This window comes from Dromaius novaehollandiae, chromosome 1, assembly GCF_036370855.1.
Source record: "Dromaius novaehollandiae isolate bDroNov1 chromosome 1, bDroNov1.hap1, whole genome shotgun sequence".
Taxonomy (NCBI): Eukaryota; Metazoa; Chordata; class Aves; order Casuariiformes; family Dromaiidae; genus Dromaius; species Dromaius novaehollandiae.
In genome coordinates this window covers 6,276,599-6,297,793 of record NC_088098.1, presented here as the reverse complement: position 1 = coordinate 6,297,793, position 21,195 = coordinate 6,276,599, and the positions used below count along the sequence as shown (strand labels likewise).

General features: G+C 42.6%; 1 protein-coding gene across 3 annotated transcripts in view; it reads right to left on the bottom strand.

The window, feature by feature from the left end:
* The window catches only part of SEMA3A (semaphorin 3A), a 331,409-nt gene that overhangs the window by 150,718 nt on the left and 159,496 nt on the right, over positions 1 to 21,195 (bottom strand). The window contains exons 1-2 of one of the 3 annotated variants that reach the window (XM_026119327.2): positions 20,904 to 20,966; positions 20,045 to 20,242 (exon numbers count right to left, since the gene is read on the bottom strand). In XM_026119327.2, coding sequence (XP_025975112.1) covers positions 20,045 to 20,242; positions 20,904 to 20,925 — 220 coding nt within the window. In that variant the 5' untranslated portion in view covers positions 20,926 to 20,966. Of the gene's footprint in view, positions 1 to 20,044; positions 20,243 to 20,770; positions 20,865 to 20,903; positions 20,967 to 21,195 lie in introns of those variants that run through there. The other 2 variants (XM_026119326.2, XM_026119328.2) reach the window with 2 other exon arrangements.

Sequence of the window (21,195 nt, the reverse complement as noted above, 5' to 3'; positions counted from 1 at the left end):
AATTTCACTGGAACTGGAAAAGATGTGCTGATGAATTGCTTCACATTTTTATGGATTTTGCAACAAAACAGCATCCTGGATCTTTCTTCACGTGAAAACAAATTCACTGTCAGTGTAATGCAGGTGGCTCCCTTGGGCACACCTGGACCATGGAGTTATCTGCCCCAGGACACTTGGAGCACCATCTAACAAACAGTACAAGTTAGTTCATTCAAAGCCCAAAGTAGCTTGTGTAACATCAGGTGCCTATGTTACTTTGCATTACCATTCTTAATTCTCACTTGCCATGCATATTTAACAGCGTGGTTTCAAAGGGCCAAGCCAAGGGTTACATGAAGTACCTTAAGCTGGCAAGTGCCTGGGCAAAAACTGTGCCTTGCATCATTCCTTAGCAGTTCTGTAGGCTGAAGCACTTTCCAGCTTGCACAGCAAGATCCAGTGCTGTTGACATGCCACTTAAAAGATTTATTCAGAAATCTCAGGAAAGCAAATAATGTCACAGTTTGCTCCACCACGCCAGGTAATGTCAGCTGCTGAGGCTGAGCTTGGAAGGAATGTTGTAACATTAATGACCAAAAACTGACCCGATTCATAGGCCACTGAGGTCACTAGAAGGACTTTCACTGAATTTAATAGACTTCAGATTGCATCTCTGTAGAGCAATACCAAGAATTTGAATTACACCCAGCATCCAACATGGAGCCAAGGCAGCAGCAAGCAGATGATTAGATCCTACTGCAGGGAAGCACTCTTCAGGCACGACCGGTTTAAGGGGTTGATCAAAGTCCACCGGTGTCTTTCCACAAGCTTTGAACAAGTGCCACAGAAGGTAGAGCGGGAATCCAATAGGAAGGGGATAGAGGTTTAGGCTGGCTGCAGTGAGGCCTACATCCCAATTCTGTTGCACAGTGCATACTTGAAAGTCAGGTTACGTGCATAATATTTTATTCATAAGGGCAAACGCTTTGGAGCATTTGTGAAATAACACATTGCTTGGGTCTCTAAAGACATGATGTGAACCGTAATGCATGCTATTTCAAAATAACACACAGCTTGTCACTTATTATTACTGCAATAATCTGTGTTTGAATGAATCGACAATGGCAATGAATACTTACATCAAGGAAGGAGCAATCCCAGCAAAAGAGAAATTCTGGGTTTGTATTCCTTATGGAAAATAAAGGAAACCTTTTGTAAATAAGGAGTATTGTTCCAAACTTACCTCTTGAAGAAAGGTTAAACCCCTTAGAATGAATAGATGGTTTCCTTAACATTCAAACACAACATGGGATTAACTCTTCAGAAATGTTTTCTATGCCTAGTAACACTCATATATTCATCTATGCCAGAACCTAGGGGACTGCACAGCTTGTTTTGGAAAACAGTCATTCTTCTTGTGTGACACCTGGAAGTCCCCTGATAATCTACAGTGTTCCAGTTGACTGACATAATAAAGTACACCTGAAACCACAGGTTAGAAAGGAAAAAAAAAAAAGAGAGAGAGAGAGGAGATTGCACATACAAAGTTTCAGCAGCAATAAAAATGAACATGAAACTGCTTCTCCTTGACGGCAATATGAGACAAACATGCCTTTTCATATTGAAATGAATGATGGTAAGAAACTTGAACATTTTTGCAGTCTTTACATGTAGAACACTGTATAACATGAAGATGTCGCACATCAGGAAGAAATTTTGAAAATAGAAATTGTCAGCTTTTGAACTATCCATATAGGGCAATAATCATTTAAATAACCTTTTAGATCATGAGGAAATTATGAAAGCAACCTTTTTAGCAAACAACTCTTTTTCTTTCTCTCTTTAAAAGGGGCAAACTTTCAAAAACATTCACTTCTCAGATGCTAAAGTAAGGCAGTCAGAAAGGTATCTTTAAAAATCTTGAGTTTGTGAATTAGGCTGAATATATTGTGAAGGAATTGTTCAAAGGTTTTTAAAATGTTTGAACTTCTTTTTACTACTTTCTTACTAGAAAGTAATAGTAAGATTTTGTTTGTTTGTTTGTTTTGGTACTCAGGGGCTTGTTTGACCCATGAACTGAATACTTCTGTTAGTTATCAGTTGTACTATTTGTTCTGAAAAGTCCAGAGAGCATCTCGTTGTGCAAAAAGATAGTCCTTGCCTCCAAAAAACATGCAATATCAATGGAAAATAAAGCACAAGGGCAAGGTAAGCAAAGCAGCCTTGCTCCTAATTATAGATGAGAAGTTCAGGCACAGCAAGACCATCTGTAGTCACATAGAAAGTTTGGGTAAGATCCTGGAGTTGAAGATAATCTATGAATTCAGAGTTTTAGCCCCAAGGCCAATCTTCCTGACACTGTAAACTTCACTGAAACATGAAAATAAAATAATATAAGGCAAACACCTATCTCAGTCTTTCAGTGTCTTATAAGCTTTAAAGCTTATAATCTTTAAAAATGGAGGAAGAGATCTGGGACATGGTATTACACTACTTTATCCAAAATACTTTATCATTACTTTACATTAGCGCTTTCTAGGGAGAAAATAATGATATACAGATCAAATAATTTAGATCTTATCTAAATAAGTTCTATTAGATGAACTGTAACCAGTAAGAATACTATTTCTTTAAATAATATATTAAAATTCTATTAAAGAATTAGGCATCAATTTTTAATGCTTTTTTCTGCAATAAATTTTGAGGACTATGTTTTGACTCTAAGCCATAGCTGTATGTATCAAGATGGTTTGGAGCTTCACAAATCACATCGGAGCTGTATGAAGCACGGTGTTTTTCTGAGACAACATAGTTTCATAGCAAGTAAACCTGAGAAAAGCAAGGAATTTCTGTCTCAGGGGAAATTACAATATTCCAACATCTGTTTTCAAATTAAGACAAACAGTCAAAATGCTGAACTTTTCAGAGTGACAATTTGAAAAAAAAAAGGAATCTCGGAAGGTATGGCTTTTTTTCTTTTTTTTTTTCTTCCCCCTGATCATTTTGTGTATGTCATTTCTGGCCTGGGTGTTCAGTTTTCTTGGGATTGAATTGTGCCCTCCATAACCCAGACACGGCCAAGTCATATCCCCAAATCTTGGACATGCTTCTGAGTGTCCAGTCTCACATAGCATCCTATGTAAATCCCACTAAATTGCATCTAGACAAAGTATAAACATGCCTTATGCCTGATTTTTACCTTTTGGACATAATTCTAGGCAGGGATACGTCTCTTGTGCTGTAGTGTGATCATATAACCCTTATGGTAATTTCTGAGGTACTATCAAAGGAGATTTAATGGAAATTGTGGTCCTGTGCAGGAAAGAACGGGGAAGCAAGCACCTAAACTACATGAAACCCTTATGAATCATGCTGTCACCTTGAACATGCTCAGGTTAATGTCAGATGAAAGCAGAGTTATGTGTCTTACATCAGCACTATGATCCAAAGCACTGTTTTCATTTGGATAGAACTGGTGGAAAATCCTGATTAAATGGAAACTTCATTTTTCATCGACAATTCATTCTGATGGGAAACGCCTGCCTAATCCTTGTAATAAGCTACCAGACAATCCCAGAAGGAAACTCTCCGGTTATGCATGCCTTGCAGAGCACGGCCATCCGCCTGGCCGCTTCAGTGCTTTGCCCGTGCAGCTCAGCACCGCCTTCCCTGCCAGTTCCAACCCGGGGTGAACGCGGCGACGCGAACTGGTCAGAAACTCATCTCACGTGTGCCAGAGATTGATCTTGGTATGGTAGGGATTTCCATTTACTACGCACGCTGAACTGCGTTTGACCTGGCGGCAAAAGGTTCCAGTTACCATTGCAGGCACTTCAGCTGTGCGGCCTCCGCTCCGTGCGCTGATTTATGGATGCATGGATTTGCATATGGCAAACATCCACACAGCTATATAAGTTTGCACCTATGCCAATAAACGTAAAGTCAGGGCTATGATACTAGTATGAGTAATGTTTTTATTAGAAAAAGCTTTGTTATTTTTTTTTAAATGCACATAAGGATAAAATTCCACTCCATTTCCATTTTAAAACATGGGGAGATGGCTGGGGAAAAAAAAAAAAGATCTGAGCACCTTCTTTTTACTGACTAATTTTGCTGGTGTTTAACAGCTATGCATGGAGATCTTCTCGTCCCCAAGGGCAAGGCTGAGCATGAATCCTGACACTGATGGAGAAATCACCACACTGCTCTTGTATATGGGAACATAAGAACAGTAATAACCAGCTAGACCAAAGGCCAGTCTAACACAGTAACTGCTGATGAATAGCAATGGATGCTTAAGGAAAGAGTATGAAGATGGGACAAGACATAGTACCTGTTAGCCCCCCACATGCTGAAGAATATGTTCCAGCTTGAACAAAAAATAGTGTTTGGTCTCATAAACCAGGGCTAGCCAAATGACTACTGCAGAAGGCTCACATTTGGGTAATTTCAATAACAACACTGCTAACACCCTTCGTAAGTACTAAAAGCCAATGGCCTGGTGTTCAGAGCACCTGAAATTTTTGCTGTAAGCAAGCTGTCACTCTCTACTCTATGCACATGTGCATCTTTCACTAATGTTAGCACTGCCTTGACAAAACACTGTGGCAGATATTCATTCATTCTTTCCTTCCTGGTAGGAGCAAAGGAGAAAAGATCCACATCCCACCCACATTTTATAACAGATTCAGGAATGTAAGACCTTTCATGCTTAAATCACTTACTGTGCTATGCAAATGTTTATATCCATTGAAACACAAAACACATCATCCGTTATTTGGAAACCCAATTTTGAATTAGGTGTTTACACTGAGGAACAACTTAAAATAACTCGTCGCAGGGTGTGGTGTAATTTTGCACTGTTTGTGGGTCTGGTCCAAATACGGTTATGTAAATAACTTTGTATTTGTGTACATTATGTGAGTAAATGCATGCATGCACCTGAGGATACTTTCCAAATCCAGAGAGCCTGGGAAGTTAGTTCCCTCGACTAAGCTGCGCAGAGAGGGGCTGAGCTTAGCTAGGAGCACAAAAACCCATCAGAAGAGCAGTTGGGTGGGAGAGGACTTCTGGTCTAAGTAGGGCAAAGCAGGTGAAGCAGGTTGCCATGCTGTATTTGCACCTCGTGTAGTCTTTCACCTGCTGGTCACTTCATACAGATGGCCGATGTCTGCATGGCCCTTAGCTATCAGGTGAACAGCTTCAGAGACTTTCTTACAATAACTGGCCTTCTTGATGCAGGGGAATCTCCTGTATTTATTGACACATTTCCAGTGCAGCTTCTGACTAGTCACAGGAAACTTATCCGTGGCCAGGAGCACAGAAGTGTCAGGACGCCTCTGCTGCGAGGCATCTAGACGTGTTTATCAGCGAGGTACGCCGGGGGTTGTTCTCAGAGTGCTAACACAGTTTAAGTAAGAGTTCCAATTAATTGCATTGATTCTCCCTTCCAGCCTAGGGAAAGACTTTGCAGCCAACCGCACTGGAGAGCAGAAGCAGTGCAAATGTGCTTCCTATTGGAGTTTATACCACAAATGGTTTCCGCTCCTATTTTTAATAGCAAACATTCTTATTATTTCCTTCTTCAAATGTATGCCTATCGTAAAAGGTGAAAATTGTTATTGTCCCACCACCCTGTGTTGCATTCATGACTTGCTACATTTTCTTAACACACAACACAGGACACACTAAATTTGGGGTTAACAGAAGCGTCTCCACAAGTGGCTCCATCCCAGCAGCTGCAATCTGAGATTTCCCCTGCCGTTTTGCAAAGAGCACAGAGAAACTTTTGACAAGCTGTGCGGGGCGCCCGAGCACGCAGCCCCGTGCTTGCTGTCCCGCTTTGTCAGGCTGACGTTTGAGAAGGAGCAGGAGAGCCTCGCCTGTGCCAGCAGCTCTTGGGAGCAGGGGGAAGGCAGCCCCGGGGCTTCCCGCCGCGGGAAGAGCTCCCGGCCGCGCTCTGATGCGCTCGGGCGAGAAGCAGCGACTTTCAGTCAAGGCTAATAGAAGTGCCTGGAGCTGTAACTCTGGTAAGGAAGTAATGCTGCAGTAAGGGATAAAAGTTTCCACGATGCTATGCCCTTTTCTTGATGTGTATGGGAATGGTTATTGGAACTGAACACATGCACGATGGAAACTGTTCCCAACATTACAGTATTACTTATCTCCAGTTACCATGCTGAAATCAGTCGAACTGTTTCAAGGCTGATTTGGGACTAGCATGTTTTTAATGTTACATATACACTTTTATGCTTTAATGGAAAGACCTATTAACAGGGAAATGGCAAGAGGGCTTCAAAAAAATGAAGCTGGACTTGCTCCTTTGCTCAAAAGCTCAGCTCAAGCTTGCTTTGCCATTTGAAAGTTCACATTGTATAGACTTGATCAAATCAGTACGCTTCCTGGAAAAGGAGTCAAAGACCCCCAGGACTGAGCGGGGGTCTTTTGCACCAACTTCGGGATCCTGCTGGCCCGAAGGCCGTGCTGAACGGCAGCGAGGCCATGGATGCTCTCCTCGGGGCGTTTCAGAGCGCAGCGCAACCGGAGGGCAGCCGAGATCAAGAGAGAGCGTCACATGTTGAAAAGTATTTCATCTTGGAGCCGAGCAATATTTTGAATAGTTTTTGCCTCCTTTCTTCCCATTAACGGGGCAAAGCTCAACAATTTCCTGTAATCGTAACAACGGCTCGGTTTTGTTGGATTATTATTTCATAAGTGAAAAAGGACTTATATAACCTCCCAAAAGGCCACTTCATGCCACAAGCGCCATGTACACCGAAATCAATGGGACAACTCACAACTCATCTGAGTAGAAGTTTATAAGATCAGTCTGTTTTTTTTTTTTTTCATTTTTAATCTCCTGGTAAACACCGAGACAAATCACATTTCATTATAGGAATATTAGCGCGATTGAGCAAATCCCAGCGCCTTGGAATAATTGCCCTTTATAAATGCGGTGAATGAAATTGTGTTTAACTTTGTCTCAGCGAGTTCTTTTCAGCATAATTTAACCAGATCAAATTAGCGCACAGAAGCTTTTTGAGAAGGAAAATGTGTGCTGTAAATGATTACAGGGGTGACACGAGCTGTTTACTGAATTATGGAGCTTGAATGAAATACAGCATGGTATTTTGAGGTAAGTAGATGGGAACTACAAAATAATATCAGGGAAAATGATTATTCCTCAGTAAACTACAGCACCAGTACCGTGTTATCTCATGATTAAGGGATCGGTACATAATTCACATCACCTTCGGATGTGAACTTTACTTTGGAAACATTTTTTAGTCCTTGTGCCTGCTTAATCACAGATTTTGGAGCTGTTTCAGGCATAAATGGCTTAGTAAATCTTTCTCTCCCCATATACACACATGCCAATTCTATCTAAGCAGACACGAAGTACAATAAAACATGTAGAAAATCACCTGGCTCGCAGCCTATTCCGACCTTTATTTTACTCTGTGTTCTTCATTCTTCTACTGTTTACTTTCACTTTTTTTTTTCTTCTGGGTGCATGAAGAACTGCATCTTTTGAAGGATGTATTTAGGTTTAAATAAGAACATTTAGCCATTCTACCGTGTTTAGGGGTCTACTAAAGTACAACAGTAGAGCAGAATAGGGAAATGTTGAGCAGCATGTAAGGCAGGTTAAAGTAATGATTACTTTGAGTGCCTATGGGTTCAGATGCTGGCAAAACTCAGAAAAAGAGTCTTCTGTCCCTTACATTTGTGATACTTGTCTGCTAGATTTTCAATGACGGTCTACAGCAGCTTACTGCTTAGGTCTTGTGCTGGGGGAAAGGGCAGAGGAGGGGTTATTTTAGCTTTTTTTTTCTTTCTTTCTTTTTTTTTAATATTAAAACAGGCAGAAAATGTAAAGCAGTGGGAGACCTGGCACTGCTTTTTAAGTTTCGCTTTTCCCAAAGTGGCCATTATGACAGCAAATCTATTTAAGGCCTGGGAGTTTCTGTACCTGTGAATAGGTTAAGGTTTTATGGTGCTGCTTTTTAGAGCGCTTTGAATTTAAGCTATCACTGTCAGGAGCTAGCTACAGAATTATTTACATATCTCCCTTCCTACCTCCGATGACCATTCACATGCAAATAGGAGCTTTGACAGCTTCTGCATGCATTTATGAAACCCAGCGATCTGTCCATTTTCCAGCTCAGAACGAAAGATATGACAATGTCTTAGAATAAAGCTCTGCCAGACTCTAGATTAGTTTCTTACTCTGCAGTAGTGAATATGAATAAAACTTTCTCTGAATGGAAAATTCTGGGAGCACCGTGAATGCAGGTTTGTCACAATGTAAGAATTGATTTCTTAGGGACTGCCTGTGGGAGTGTAGTTTTACAAACTACTAAAAAGGCAGTGCTGACTTAAGCAGTTCTTGCTTTTCCCTCCCTCAGCCGCTTGCAGTCCAACAAAACAACTCGTCCCCCTCCAGCAAAAAAATTGATTTTTAGACTGGCTTCAATTCATCGCATGGTGGACACGGCGCTGCACCAACACTGCACGAGGTGGGAAAATGAACAACAGCCGCCCAGGCTGACCCTGCCTGATAAACCCTGGGCTGGAGGAGCCTGGACCACGGAGCACTTGCTCCTAGTATTTTCTCCCTAAAAAGTGGGCCCCAGAGCAGTTCACTGCTGCATATAATCGGTTCACAATCTGGTCCTGCACATCCAAGCAGTTCTCTCCAAGCTCTGGTGTCCACAAGACCTGAGCGAGTCGCTCAGCTCAAGACAATATTGTGCTTTCATGATGATTTTCAAAAATCATTGCTAGTCTAGCCATCCACCAGTTGTTATTTCCAAAAGAAAACCTGTCTTAAAACCTAAAGTCTCCTTTTTCTGGTGTGGTTTCAGTGTCCTATAACCAGATACGAGTAGACATTTCCTAGCCTAAAAAGCTACCCCTCACCTCTCCTCATATAATTTACATACATTGATCACTTCCATATGTCTGGCATAAGGTAAAATAGTTTGTATGCATAGTAATGGGGGTGAACCCACAGCGAAGCAAAATTCAGCTTTTGTCATATTTCTACATGCTGATAGACAAAAAAAATTAACAGAATGGCAGTTATTAGAAATATCCTTTTAAAAGCTTTTTGTGGTAAGTCTCAGCTACAGAGGTTTTCTTTTTTTTTTTACAAATAAAAGTTGCACTATTCAGTCTTTTTGCCATGTAAATTAACAGTGCCCATGGTCCTCTCCACTGATACAGTTATAGTCATTTTAATGGAGTTACACTTGATTTACACCAGAATAGTCAGTGACAGACTAAAATTCTAGGGAAGAATAATAATACATTTGAGACTTGATACTGCTCCCCTGGAAGACAAACGTTAAAGTTTCTTTACTTCAGGAAGCCAAGTATTTTACATTGATCTCTGCTGATCTGTTTGTTAACTTCAAGACCTGGGTTTAGCTTTTCTAGCACTAGCATAACTGGCAAAAAACTAGTTAGCAAATGGTCCCGTAAGACACCTTGGTCTAACTTGTGCCTGAAGTTCAAAAGTGCATTAAAAGCTTACAATTTTTTTGTATTTTCTCTATACTTCTTAACTGATGGAAGGAAAATTAGTGTATTATTATGGAAAAAGAATGTTCCTCAGAGCAACCATCGCAGCACATAAGGGGCTTGAGGAAGGGTAGAAGCAAAGAAATAAACAACATTCATTGAGTTAATTCACTAGAAGTAATATTTAAATGATGCATTTAAGCTATGTGGAATATATGAACCACCGATTTTATTTTCACATACGCCAGGCTGATGAGGGGAACAGGTGCTTTCATACTTATTTTAGGAATGAAGGATGTGAATTTTAGAGATGCAGAACTCCATTTCTGAATTTATTGTGGCCGTTAATCCTCACTGTTAGGCTTGAACTCGTGCTGTTAAGCAATGGTTTTCCAGCAAGCGAGTCACAAATGACAGTCAACCAGACCGAGCTGATTAGGGAGTATTTCCCCAAGTGGCAGAGAAAGGCTGCCCTCCTCCTGGAGAAGGCTGGAAAGCGTTTTGGGTAAGGTATGTGCAGACTGAGTGGAAAGCAGAGGAATTGTCCAAAATAAGGTTGTTAGTCTGATAAGCAAAAGAAAAAGTGGGTTCCAAGAAGGAGCTCAGGACCTTGCACTCACTGGAGTGTGTTTCAGAGAGGGTGTTGCAAAGACTAAGCACAAAGGCTCCTTTGTCCAGCCGGAATCATCCATAATCACCTTTACAGCGTATTTAGTGTGACACGTAGGCAGATACTCCCCGAAAGGGTTCCCGCTTAGAATTGTCTGGAATATCCAGCATCAAATTAGGTGGACTTTCTGCATAATAGGCATCTGTTTCATGTAACAGGAGTACACAGCTGTGAATATAATTACTATAATCACTTTAAAGTGATTATAAGCCTGTGTGTGTTGGTCAGAAATAAGTTCTGACTAAACTTTGAATATACACATTAATGGGATTATTCTGAGAGTAGGATACAGCTCTGAACAAGCACAGCAAGTGTCTGACCTCCAGCAGTTCCTCACGAGATCACTTAATACCACTTTACAGGTGAGAAAGCTGACACCTAAGAGCCAAAGAATTAATAGGATTTCACATTTATGGTATTTTCTTTGATTCCCATTGCAGTACAGACTTCTTGTGCATCATCAGACAGGGTGCAGGGTGTCGGTTAACCTCCAACCTCCATTTGTGTGTGAGGGTAGCAAAATTTTCCTACTGTGTGTGACTGTTGCCTAGGGCAGAGTGTGAGGTGCAGTGGATGCAAAAAGAATGATGAAAGACAAAATCTTAAAGGGATGCCAGAAAAGGGATTAGGATTCCTACCTTCCATACCTGAAGCAGTAGATTACAGTCCCCTGCAAATAGTAAGAAAATCAGGGATGGAAATATAAAATACATTAAAAACAGAAAAAATCTGGAAAGTAGAATTAGACATTTATGATACGCTTGGTCTGAATGTCCCAGGCTGCAGAGAGAAACAAAATTTCCAACACATATTACAAATATACTTTATTTCACAAAATTCATTTAAAAAGAGCTACATGGAATTTTTCTTGAAATGTAACAAATCCCTAAATCTTTTATCTTGAGACAAAATCTTGCTCACCTGTTTCCTGGGAGTCAGTTATCATGACTAGAGTACAAACAACTGAGGACAGATTTATACCAGCAATACTGGGAGAGGGTTACTGTATTGACAACTACTTATTCAACATACTGCGAATACTCCCTTGCTGATGATTAGGGCATTTCAGATAACTGCAGACGAGCTCTTTAAAAATGTTATCATACCTTCCTATGCTTCCCTCTGGATCTACACTTGCTCTTGGTGAATGGACTCTGACATATCTTAGAAGAGCAGTATTTTAGAAATTAAGGAATTTCCCGATTATGTAGTTTTCAGGTAGCTAAGGAATTCATTTATACTGTTGTTTGCAAGGACATCTAAGCAATAGTTTCTGATGCTGCCTTTCATCTGCTGCAATAGAAGGGAATATGAAAAGAAAACAATCTGGAAGATAAAGTCTTCTCTCCAGGATCCCACAAATTTTATGCTCTCTTTCACCACTTGATAGGAACTGACATTTACCATATGGGCCAGGCAGAACAGAGGCCTTGCACAGAACCTAGCACGACGGGCAGGAGTTGGCCTACAGATGCTGCAAAGCAATAATCATCGCTGATGCTATTCTTGTAGTGTTTGGAGAAAAAGAGCTTCTCCAGCAGTCAGAGCTGTTTCAGATTCACGCAAAAGTAGTCAAGTTTCAGTGGGTAATGCATGAAGGAAGTAAAAGTAATACTGACATCCTGATACCTTTACTTAATCTGAAGAGCCCTCACTCTGTTCCTTGTCAGGCACTGCCCTCCCAGGGTCAGCTGGTGATGAAAGCTGTGCCCTGCTCTCTCTGTGGCTCTTCTGGGTGCTTGTGAGCTGTATTTATTGTCTTTGCCTCTAGAAAAGGCCACCAGTCCCCCCCCCCACCCGCCCCTTGAAAGACAGCTCTAAATCCTTTAAATTATCTCACAGAGCTTTTTTGTGTCCTTTTCTCACACAAGGCTGGAATTTCAAAAGGAGCCAAGAGGGGCCACCAGAACCAACATGAGCTTTGCTTCATTAGAGTGGAGACTAAAGGAGAGCTTTCTTTTTCCTCCTTCCACAAGTTAGATGAAAGCAAATAACTATTCCATTCCTCAGATTGCTCCCTGCAAGATCCAGCTTCGCACAAAAATATTTACAGGAGATGAGAATTTTATTTGACTGCTCACTTCTAAAGTTTCTGCAGCATTCAGCTGGAGAGATAAGCAAGCAGCCCAGCAAATGTCAAACAATTTTAAAGCATTAGAAGAATGGCAAAAACTTCTGAGTTTACAGTGTTTGGCTGTCGAACAGCAAAGGATGAAAACTGGATGTGACACAAAATAGACCAGTGCTCACACATTTCAAAGCTCTCTGTATGTGAGTCTAGCTCAGGGGGAATCTAATCACCAAAGTGAGAAAAGAATCCCCCAAATTTTAAGTTTTGACTATTTTGAATATTTAAAAATAAACCTAAATTAATTTCATCCTGCTCTCACTAATGATGAGATAACTCAAATGAAGGAGGGGAGAAGCAAGGTCCAGGCACCTGCCTCTCAAGTAGCACATATGCATATCTATATGCAAAGCATCCTATACGAAATTGAGCACTGAAAACATTTTACATTTAAAGTGTAGAAACCTTCAGAATATGACAGAGTTGATTAGAGGATAGCTTATCAAAGGTTGTGAATGATTAAGCTAATATATTAGTAAAGCCCTGCAGACCCAGTCACTTCCAGCATGTAGCACTGGATTTGGAATGAGCTTATTTGTAAAAGGAGGAGAAATATGTGAAATGTGGGAGACAAATTGGGTAACTGCCTTAAGAACATGAAAAATTTCAATGGTGCTGTGAATTTCTTGCCATGATTTAAAGTGTGATGTAAATTTAGATGACCTCAAATTTAGATGACCACAGCTGACCTCAAAGTCACAGATAGTGAGGATATACACAGGTTTAATTGGTGGGATTTTTACACAGATTTAAATGTTTATGTGGACAGAGACCGTTTCTTTAATTAGGGTGTTTTGATATCAGAATCCAGCCTAAGTTCATGAAAAACATTTAATTGGTACCCTCTTCTGATACCCCCCTGGAAAGAAAAAAAGTAAATGAGTAAAGAAGGAGCTTACATTCCTTTTACAGTCCTTTGAAGAGCAATGACCACCCTTAAGCCTCGTTCAGCTGGCCTAACCCAAGATTAGCTCTCTGGAGGTACTGCTCTTCTTCCATGGACAGTAAAAAGAGCCTCATGTGACTGACTATATCAGTCAAAGCGAAAGAGGAGGAGACACCACGTAGAAGCTCCTCCAGCTCAGGAGAAAGGCAGCAGCGCTCTTAAGATTCCTGATGTTCTCAACAGCTGTGGCCATCCCTTTCTCGCCCTCACACTGGGGCACTGTCCCACTTAGGGGAGGGGGAGGGGGGGAAAAAAAAGGAAAAGTAAAGTAAATGTACTATTACCCCAGCTATTCGCACCATCCACAGCTGTTACCGTAAGAGAGCAGCGAACCTATGTGGAGGCTGCCCGTGGGAGGACCGTGAACTTGCAGACATTCCAGCAGGCAGCTTTAATCCTGCACGGGAAGGAATTCGCTGAATCGCCCACCAGCCACCGCACACCACCACCAGCAACTTTCGCATGTAACCTTAATTAACAAGTGCATGGAGACAAGCAACAGGGCTTCATTTACAACTTTGACTTAGAGCTGCCAGGGTCCACCCCACACATTTGCTTAAAAATAAGTGTGTGGGAGCCTGAAGACAACTTCATCCTTTTTAGCTTTCAAACAACTGGAAAATGTCACAACCGTTGACACCACTTTGGAGGATTTGTTTTCATCTCGGTAGCTTAGGTACTGCCTCAGGTGAAGATCTGATTTTGTTTCAGACTGAATAAGGGTCAAGTCAGGCCCCAGCTGATACAGAAACTATGCAAAATACTGGAGCATCTTTGCATTACTTGTGTTTCCATTGCAATGTTCCAGATATGCACATAAGAGAACGAGAGACAACGCCTCTGTCCCAGCAGAAGTAAATAAAGATGTCGTCTCTCTAGTATCAGCTGCAAGGATTAAAGGCCATACGCTAAACCAGCGATCATTTTAGTCACAGCAGAACCACAGCACAGAGTACAGTATCCAAGTGTGTCAGAGCATAGCAATGCGTTAAATAAAACCTGAAAAACACTTCCAAACAAAAAGAAAGCATTAAAAATACAAATTATTTTCTGGTTTTGTCTCAGAGGGAACTCAATGTAAATGCTTTCTGTACACACGAACACACACACAGAGGAGAGATTACCATAAATAATGCGTGTGCATTGTAGCAACCTGCAAAGACTGGGTTTCTTATTTTAAATATTGCTTTGTTATGTCTTATGGCATAAATACACACCTAAATAAGTCCTGAGCATACAGACGGATACTTCAGGCCTGATCAAAAAAGACTTCAAGCACAGAAGTTAGTTTTTAAGGTAGACTTCAAGTATCAGTAGGTCAATTGAGCTCAGTGAAACTACCGATGAGTTTAATTTTTTTGGTAGATCAGAGTTTTAAGGATACTGTAACAAACAGCTCCCATAAGCACTGCACACCTTGTCCACGGCAAAAGAGCAGAGCTCCCCTTTCTGTCAATACAGCACCTTCCACGAATAATTCAGTCATCTGCAATCCGCACAGCAAAAAATTAGAGAACTTAAGCTTCTTAGAAAAGGGATGCTTTGTAAGACAGAAACCACTTTTTCCACTGGAATTAAATGGGAAAGTTGGAAATGCAAAATGAAAATGTTGGGCTAAGTTTTCGCCCTCCTTGTTCCAATTACTCTGCACGTCTCCAGCCCTAATTAGCTAGCTGAAAATTTCCCTATATAGGCAAGATTGGAGCTCAGGCAGTTCCTCCATCAGCTCCTGCCTCCTGTCAGCACGCGGGGCACGTCAGAGGCAGGAAGGACGTGGCCCAGTAATCCGCAGGTCTGTCCTGTCATTTCTCAAGTCTCATGAAGACCCCAGTCTGCCAGAGGTAAGAAGATCAGCACAGGGAGCTTCTCCAAAGTACTCAACATTTAAGGGAAAAAAAAAAAAAAGGCATTGGACATCTTTGGCACCTCCTTCCTGCGTGGCATGGGGCCAAAGAGCACCGAGCTGTGCAGAAATGCAGCGCAGGAGCAGTGGGCAATGCTATAAGCCTCAGCCTACACTGCAAAGGTCACCTGCTCTCCTCTCTTACCACATCTCCTCCATGCTCTCCTCCTACATCTGGGTGGCTTTCTCTCCTTTTCTGGCACCTTAGAGCGGCTTTTCCCTCAGAGAATATTCTGCACAGAGCAGTTTAAGCAAAAGGCTTTTCCAACAAATACCTTGAAACCTGAGACAACCTCTAATACCGGTCCCAACCTAGGAGACACCCACTCTCTCCCCATTGTCTCTCTCCCCTTTTCCTCCTCCAACTACAGCCTCCTTTCCCGATATTTGTGGAGTTATTGCGTTGTGAGTTATGGGGTTTGACTGAAAGGAAAAATAACAATCAAACCCGCTGGCAGGTCATCAGCTACAGCTAGATTAGGTCAACAAACTATAAATCAAGTATGATATTTATGCTAACCTACATGCAGGTAATTCAGTGCTGTGCCACTCCGGCCTTGTAAGGGCACCTTGGCCTGATTGAAGCGGACAGCAGTTTTGCCGTTGCTTTCTCTAGGGCCACGATTTCACCCATACAGAAATCCATCATATAAAAACGGAAGTCAGCCGCATGTCAAGAACGGAGCGGTTCTTACTATCACTGCGACTTTAAAAAAAAACACTTACTTTTAATATGGCTTGAATTGGAGCCAGGGAGTAATACAGCTAAATCTGTGCACCATGTTTTTCCAGTTACTTATTCTCAAGTAATATGTATCCAATTGAGCAACAATAACAAAAAAGAACCACACATGCACTCTTACAAAACATATTTAAAGCATTTAGTAATTTCCAATAAACAAATAGGACGTGACAGATGGATTTCAGAAAGTTGGGTTCACCAACTTTGCTCATGTAGGGACAAAAATCAGGGTTGCCTTAGGAAAAGGTCTGTGAATCAAGGCATCTTGATGGAAACTCTCTTTTTCTCTGGGCTTATATGTCCACATCTAAAGGTTATGGTAACCAGTTCTATCTCTGTTTGTGCTCTTACCTCACCATACACAGAACAGCAAAAGAAAGTAGGAAGCAATCAGTGACACAAGAAATGCATCTGGAGTGAAGACTATATTTGTTGTTTTGAACTTTGCACACTCAGCCTGACCACCACCTTACTGCGAACGCTGTGCTCAGCAGAGGTTTCCTGCACAGAGTCCATGACCTAGTGACACAATATAGAGACTGTTACAACAGATGCGGAAATTCAAGCTGATGAGATTAAAAAAAAAAAAAAAAAAAAAAAAAACTTTTAAGGACAAATTGTTTCCTAACAGTTTATTGAAAGATTCCTTACTTTTTGTCTGACTGATTGACAATGTCATTTCTTGTTGTTTCACAGTAAGGACAGAAAGTCTCTGAAGGACATCACACAAGGAATACAGAGGTAGAAGAGCTGAGCCTTCAGTTTTATAGTTGGTTTTACCACACTTAGGCTATGATCCAGCACCCATTGACCTCAACGAACTTTGGATCAGGCCCTTAATCATAGTCATGTTCTCTGAAATACAGAGATAAATATCATCTGAGTAAATATCATCACCTTTCCAATCCATGCACTGAGATGAAAATGCCTGGCAGCTTTAAAATGTACTGAAGAAACCTCTGATGCTAGTGAAGATGGCTTTCGCCACTGATTTCAGCAGGACGAGGAGTGTCCTCCTCAAATTTCCTTCCTTTAATACACCACCAACATCAATCTGATCGAAACCAAGTAACCAGAACTCTGTTTTACAATAAACAGAAATAACCTCTTCAGACCACAGACGTGGCCTTAATATACGCATATACACTTTCCCTTCCTTTTCCCCTCCGTACTGTGCCCTGTAGGATGCCTCTAATCTGCCGCAAGGCTGTGAGTGACAAGAAGTTAAGAGGGAGCAAGAATGGGAGTTCACTGAAACTTCTGTCCAGCAACCTGGGAAATGGCAGAGCTAATACTGGACCTTTGAAAACAAGTGACCATAGGAAATCAAGGCTGGCAGGGATTTAGCCCTTCAGGACTCATTTGGTAACTTTTAAAGCAAATGCCTGGGCTTCTTAACCATGTTTGACATCTAATTAGTCGAGAAAAACAAGAAGTTAAAATACATCCTTGCTATTCTTTTGAAATAAGGCACTGACAATTAGCTCCAAGGTATTTGTTTAGGTGAAAAAACAAGCCTGCATGTTAAAACAAAGCACAATGACAGCCACTGAAAAGAGAAGTCAGTTGGGTCACTCTTTTTACCCGGCATATTCTTTTCAATATCATAAGTTTATTTTACTAGACCACAGCTTGTCATGGAGAGGCAGCAGGGACAAGTATCTGGATAGGTTCTCTCCCTAATTGCAAGTCGTTTGAATAGAGATGAATCACATACCAATATATAGAGCAGTAATATATCCTGAAAGATACGCATTAATATGTAAAGCATTCAATCAGTGTCTAAAAGATATATTTTCAATAGCTGCAGCTCTTAAGGCAATTTGTACACCAAGTGTTAACATTTATCTGTCTATAGTGTACTACACTGGAAAGAAAATTTGTCTTTAAAAGCCCCAGCTGATAAGGCTTAGTTTTCCCTGCCTAATAATGATATCCCTGTACTTAGGGATCAATGCAGCAGGACATTCAACACGTTCCTCTTGACCTGGCCAAGCATTTACACCGGTACTTAACTTTAAGCATGTGAGTAGTCTGATTTGAATTGTAGGGTTACACATGTTTTAAGTCAAAAATGTGATTAAGTACATATATGAATCAAAGGCAAGAGTGTGAATTCCTGAGTTTTCAGACCTTACTTTAACTTGCTTCCGATTATGTATGCATTTAATTCCTTTGCTAGATTGGAAAAAGGGTTGCTCGGTGTTTGTCCTCATTTTCTTTTTACAGTCATTCTGCCAATTATAAAAAACAGTTTCTATGTTCCTTCCAGTTTCCTGTTTTACCCATATAGGACTATATATTAAAATCTGATGTCTCATGTATTTAAATAATGAAAAATAGATCCTTTCTCCCAGCAAGAGCAGAACTGGAAAACAACCAATCAGCAGAATAACAAAATGCTGCTAAACTGTATATGGATACAGCACCAGTGGGAGAAAGCGCTGAGCCAGATCTGGCCATCCTTTCTGCAATTAGTTTCTGTGAAATCAGTCAGTGCAAGCAGGGGGAGCAGACTTGGGTCACCAATAAACTTTAAAAGGGTGAAAAATAATAAACAATAATTAATTAGCCATTAAAGCCCTTTACAGGATATTTTTATAGGATTTATATTTCTATATATTAATCTGAGTTTTGGTATGATTGTGAAAGTTTGGAAGCAATTAAGAGGGTTTCAATGAGTTTTTTAATGCAACATGTAGTCATGGCTTTCTTCAGATTCCATTATTCAAAATAATCAATTCTGTGTTAAATATAAATGATTTTTCTCAGGAAAACCAAATGAACACATTCTGAACCCCTTAAACTGTTCTTTTCACACACATATCTATGTATATCTTTTCAAGTTTAAACACATACAAAAATGCATCTATGTGTTCTTTAATGAAACTCCACATACGTTTATCTCACATGATGCATCCAAGTTTTGCAGGTGCTTAATTTTCTGATCTAAAGTGTGAAAATGGTGTCTGCTCTGTATCAGAGAGGATTTCACCCTCTCCCATTTGCTGCACAAGAAGGACAGATGAAAAAGTAGAAAACATATTTCTGCTGGCAAGAGGTGTATTGACACCACACTGTAAACTGAGACTGACATCTATGACCAGACATGCACACACATGTTCACTTTTCTCCCACTGTAGAAGCAGTGTGCTACTTTTCCTCCCTCCCGTCAGACCTGTAACTGCTTCTCCTTTTCTCAGCCTTCAATAATCTGACAATGATGAAAAGTCAGCTCTTCGGAGAGAAATGCATATATATATATCTCCTTTTTAATGACAACACTACACAACTCCTACGGTTTAAACTTCTACCCCAGTTGCATATTCTCCACATTTTGTGAATTCTTCCTAAAATGTATTTACAGAGGAACTGTGCTGATAAAGAAAAGAGTCTGCCTACTTCAGTCCTCCTTTAACACAAGCATTATGATGCATAAGTTAATTACTGGCATTGCAGTGTGAGTGGCATTACACAATTTCCAACGTAAATGCAATCTCACAGCTCCCTTTCTTCAGTTACACCTTCCCTGCGATCCCTAATGAAATGCACCAGACTATACCGAAAACAATTTCAGTTCAAACAAATTGCACTGCATTAAACATCCATAGGCAGCATTTCCAGCCCTCTCCTCCTTTTCTGGACTGATCTGCTCCTTTCAGTTTATAGTTTCTTGGCAAACCCACCATCTACTGCTTATGTTAGGCATCTGATTGTCAGATTTGTACAAACTGAATATTCATGACTCGAAAATTAACCACTTCGTGCCTAAAAAAGGGAAATATAGATCTTCCTCTACCGCGGGCCGCTCCGAGGAGCCCCGGCGGCGCGGCTGCCCCGCGGGCCCAGGGGCGGCGGGGTGCGCGGGGCGGCCAGTCCCGTCCGCTCGCCTCCCGCCGGGGGAAGCGCGGCGCGGCGCCACGAGGCTGGACGCGCCCGTCCGGGCGCCGCGCGTGCGGGGCCGCGAACTCCCCTTTGTCTGGGTGCGAGCTGCGTGGCACCCACGGGGCGCGGGGGGCTGCGGAAGGGGGTCCCCGAAACTGCCCTTACCGCTGATTCCCACTTCCAAAGAGAAGGGAAAGCGCCGGGGAGAAAGGGGGGGAGGACAAATTTGGGAGGAAACCGAGAAGAAGAGAGAACAGCAGACTTACCTTTATAGGATAATTTGAGCCTCGGCACGTTATTCTTCCCATGCTGGCAGTTCACTCGTCCTGCTAGGAATACTCCCAAGGAAAGCAAGGCAATCCCGGCGAGGCAGCCCATGCTGCAGCAGCCGCGGCGGGGTCGGCGCCAGCCGGAGCCGCGGCGCTCCGCGTCCTGCCGGGCGCCGCCGGGGAACTTCAGGCAACCTGGGGGAGCGGAGGTAACAGGTGATGGGGGTGGGCTCCGCGCCCCGCCGCGCCCCAACGCCGCCCCAACGCCGCCGGCAGCCGCGTCCCCCCGCGGAGCCGCCGCCGCCGCCGGGGCAACTTCAAGCCCCTCTCACGCACACGCCGCGGGCCGGAAAAGGAGCAGCCCCCGGGCGCCGGCGGCGGGGGGGCGGCATGATGCGGGCGGCGGCGCGGGCCGGGCCGGGCCGGGGCCGGGCCGGGCCGGGCCGGGGCCGGCGCTGGCGGGCGCCCCGCTCCCCGCGCGGCGGGCGGGTCCCGGGCGGCGGGGGCGGGCGCGGCGGCCCCGCGCTCCCCGCGCACATGGGCCGGGGGCAGCGGCCGCGCGGGGGAGCGCGACCCCCCCGCCCCCTCCCCGCGCTGTCACACCAGGCATGCAAAGGGAAAAGGGAAAAACAACAAAAACAGCCAAAACCCCCGTCGCGGCGGAGATGCGCGGGAGCAGAAAGCTCCCCCGAGCTCGAGAAGAGCGGGGAGCCGTACATTTACCTCCGAAGGCACAAGCTAGCTGATTTCGCTTTACAGTATGTTTCTTTTTTAATTTCATCTTACACCTCGGGTTAAAAGATGCGCGTCCCCCTTTAAAAACAACAACGGCACAAGCCGCAGCGTTGCTACCCACATGAATTACATCTCCTGGCCATAACGTAATCCTGGCCGGATGGCTCCCGGTTAAAAACAAGTAACAAAGTCTTCCATCAGCGTAACTTTGCCACTGAAGCTTTTAAAGCCTTGTTAGGGAAGGTTGCTGTAACCCTCCGCCCTCCCCACCTCCTGCACTACCCCACTTCAACGCAAGAAATTCCTAGCAAAGCCCACTTCAGCAATCAGTTCAAGACATGTATAGGTCTAGAGGGGCTTGTAAATTATACTGGAGGAGTCTCCGAAGCATTCTTGCAAGTCAAAAACCTTCC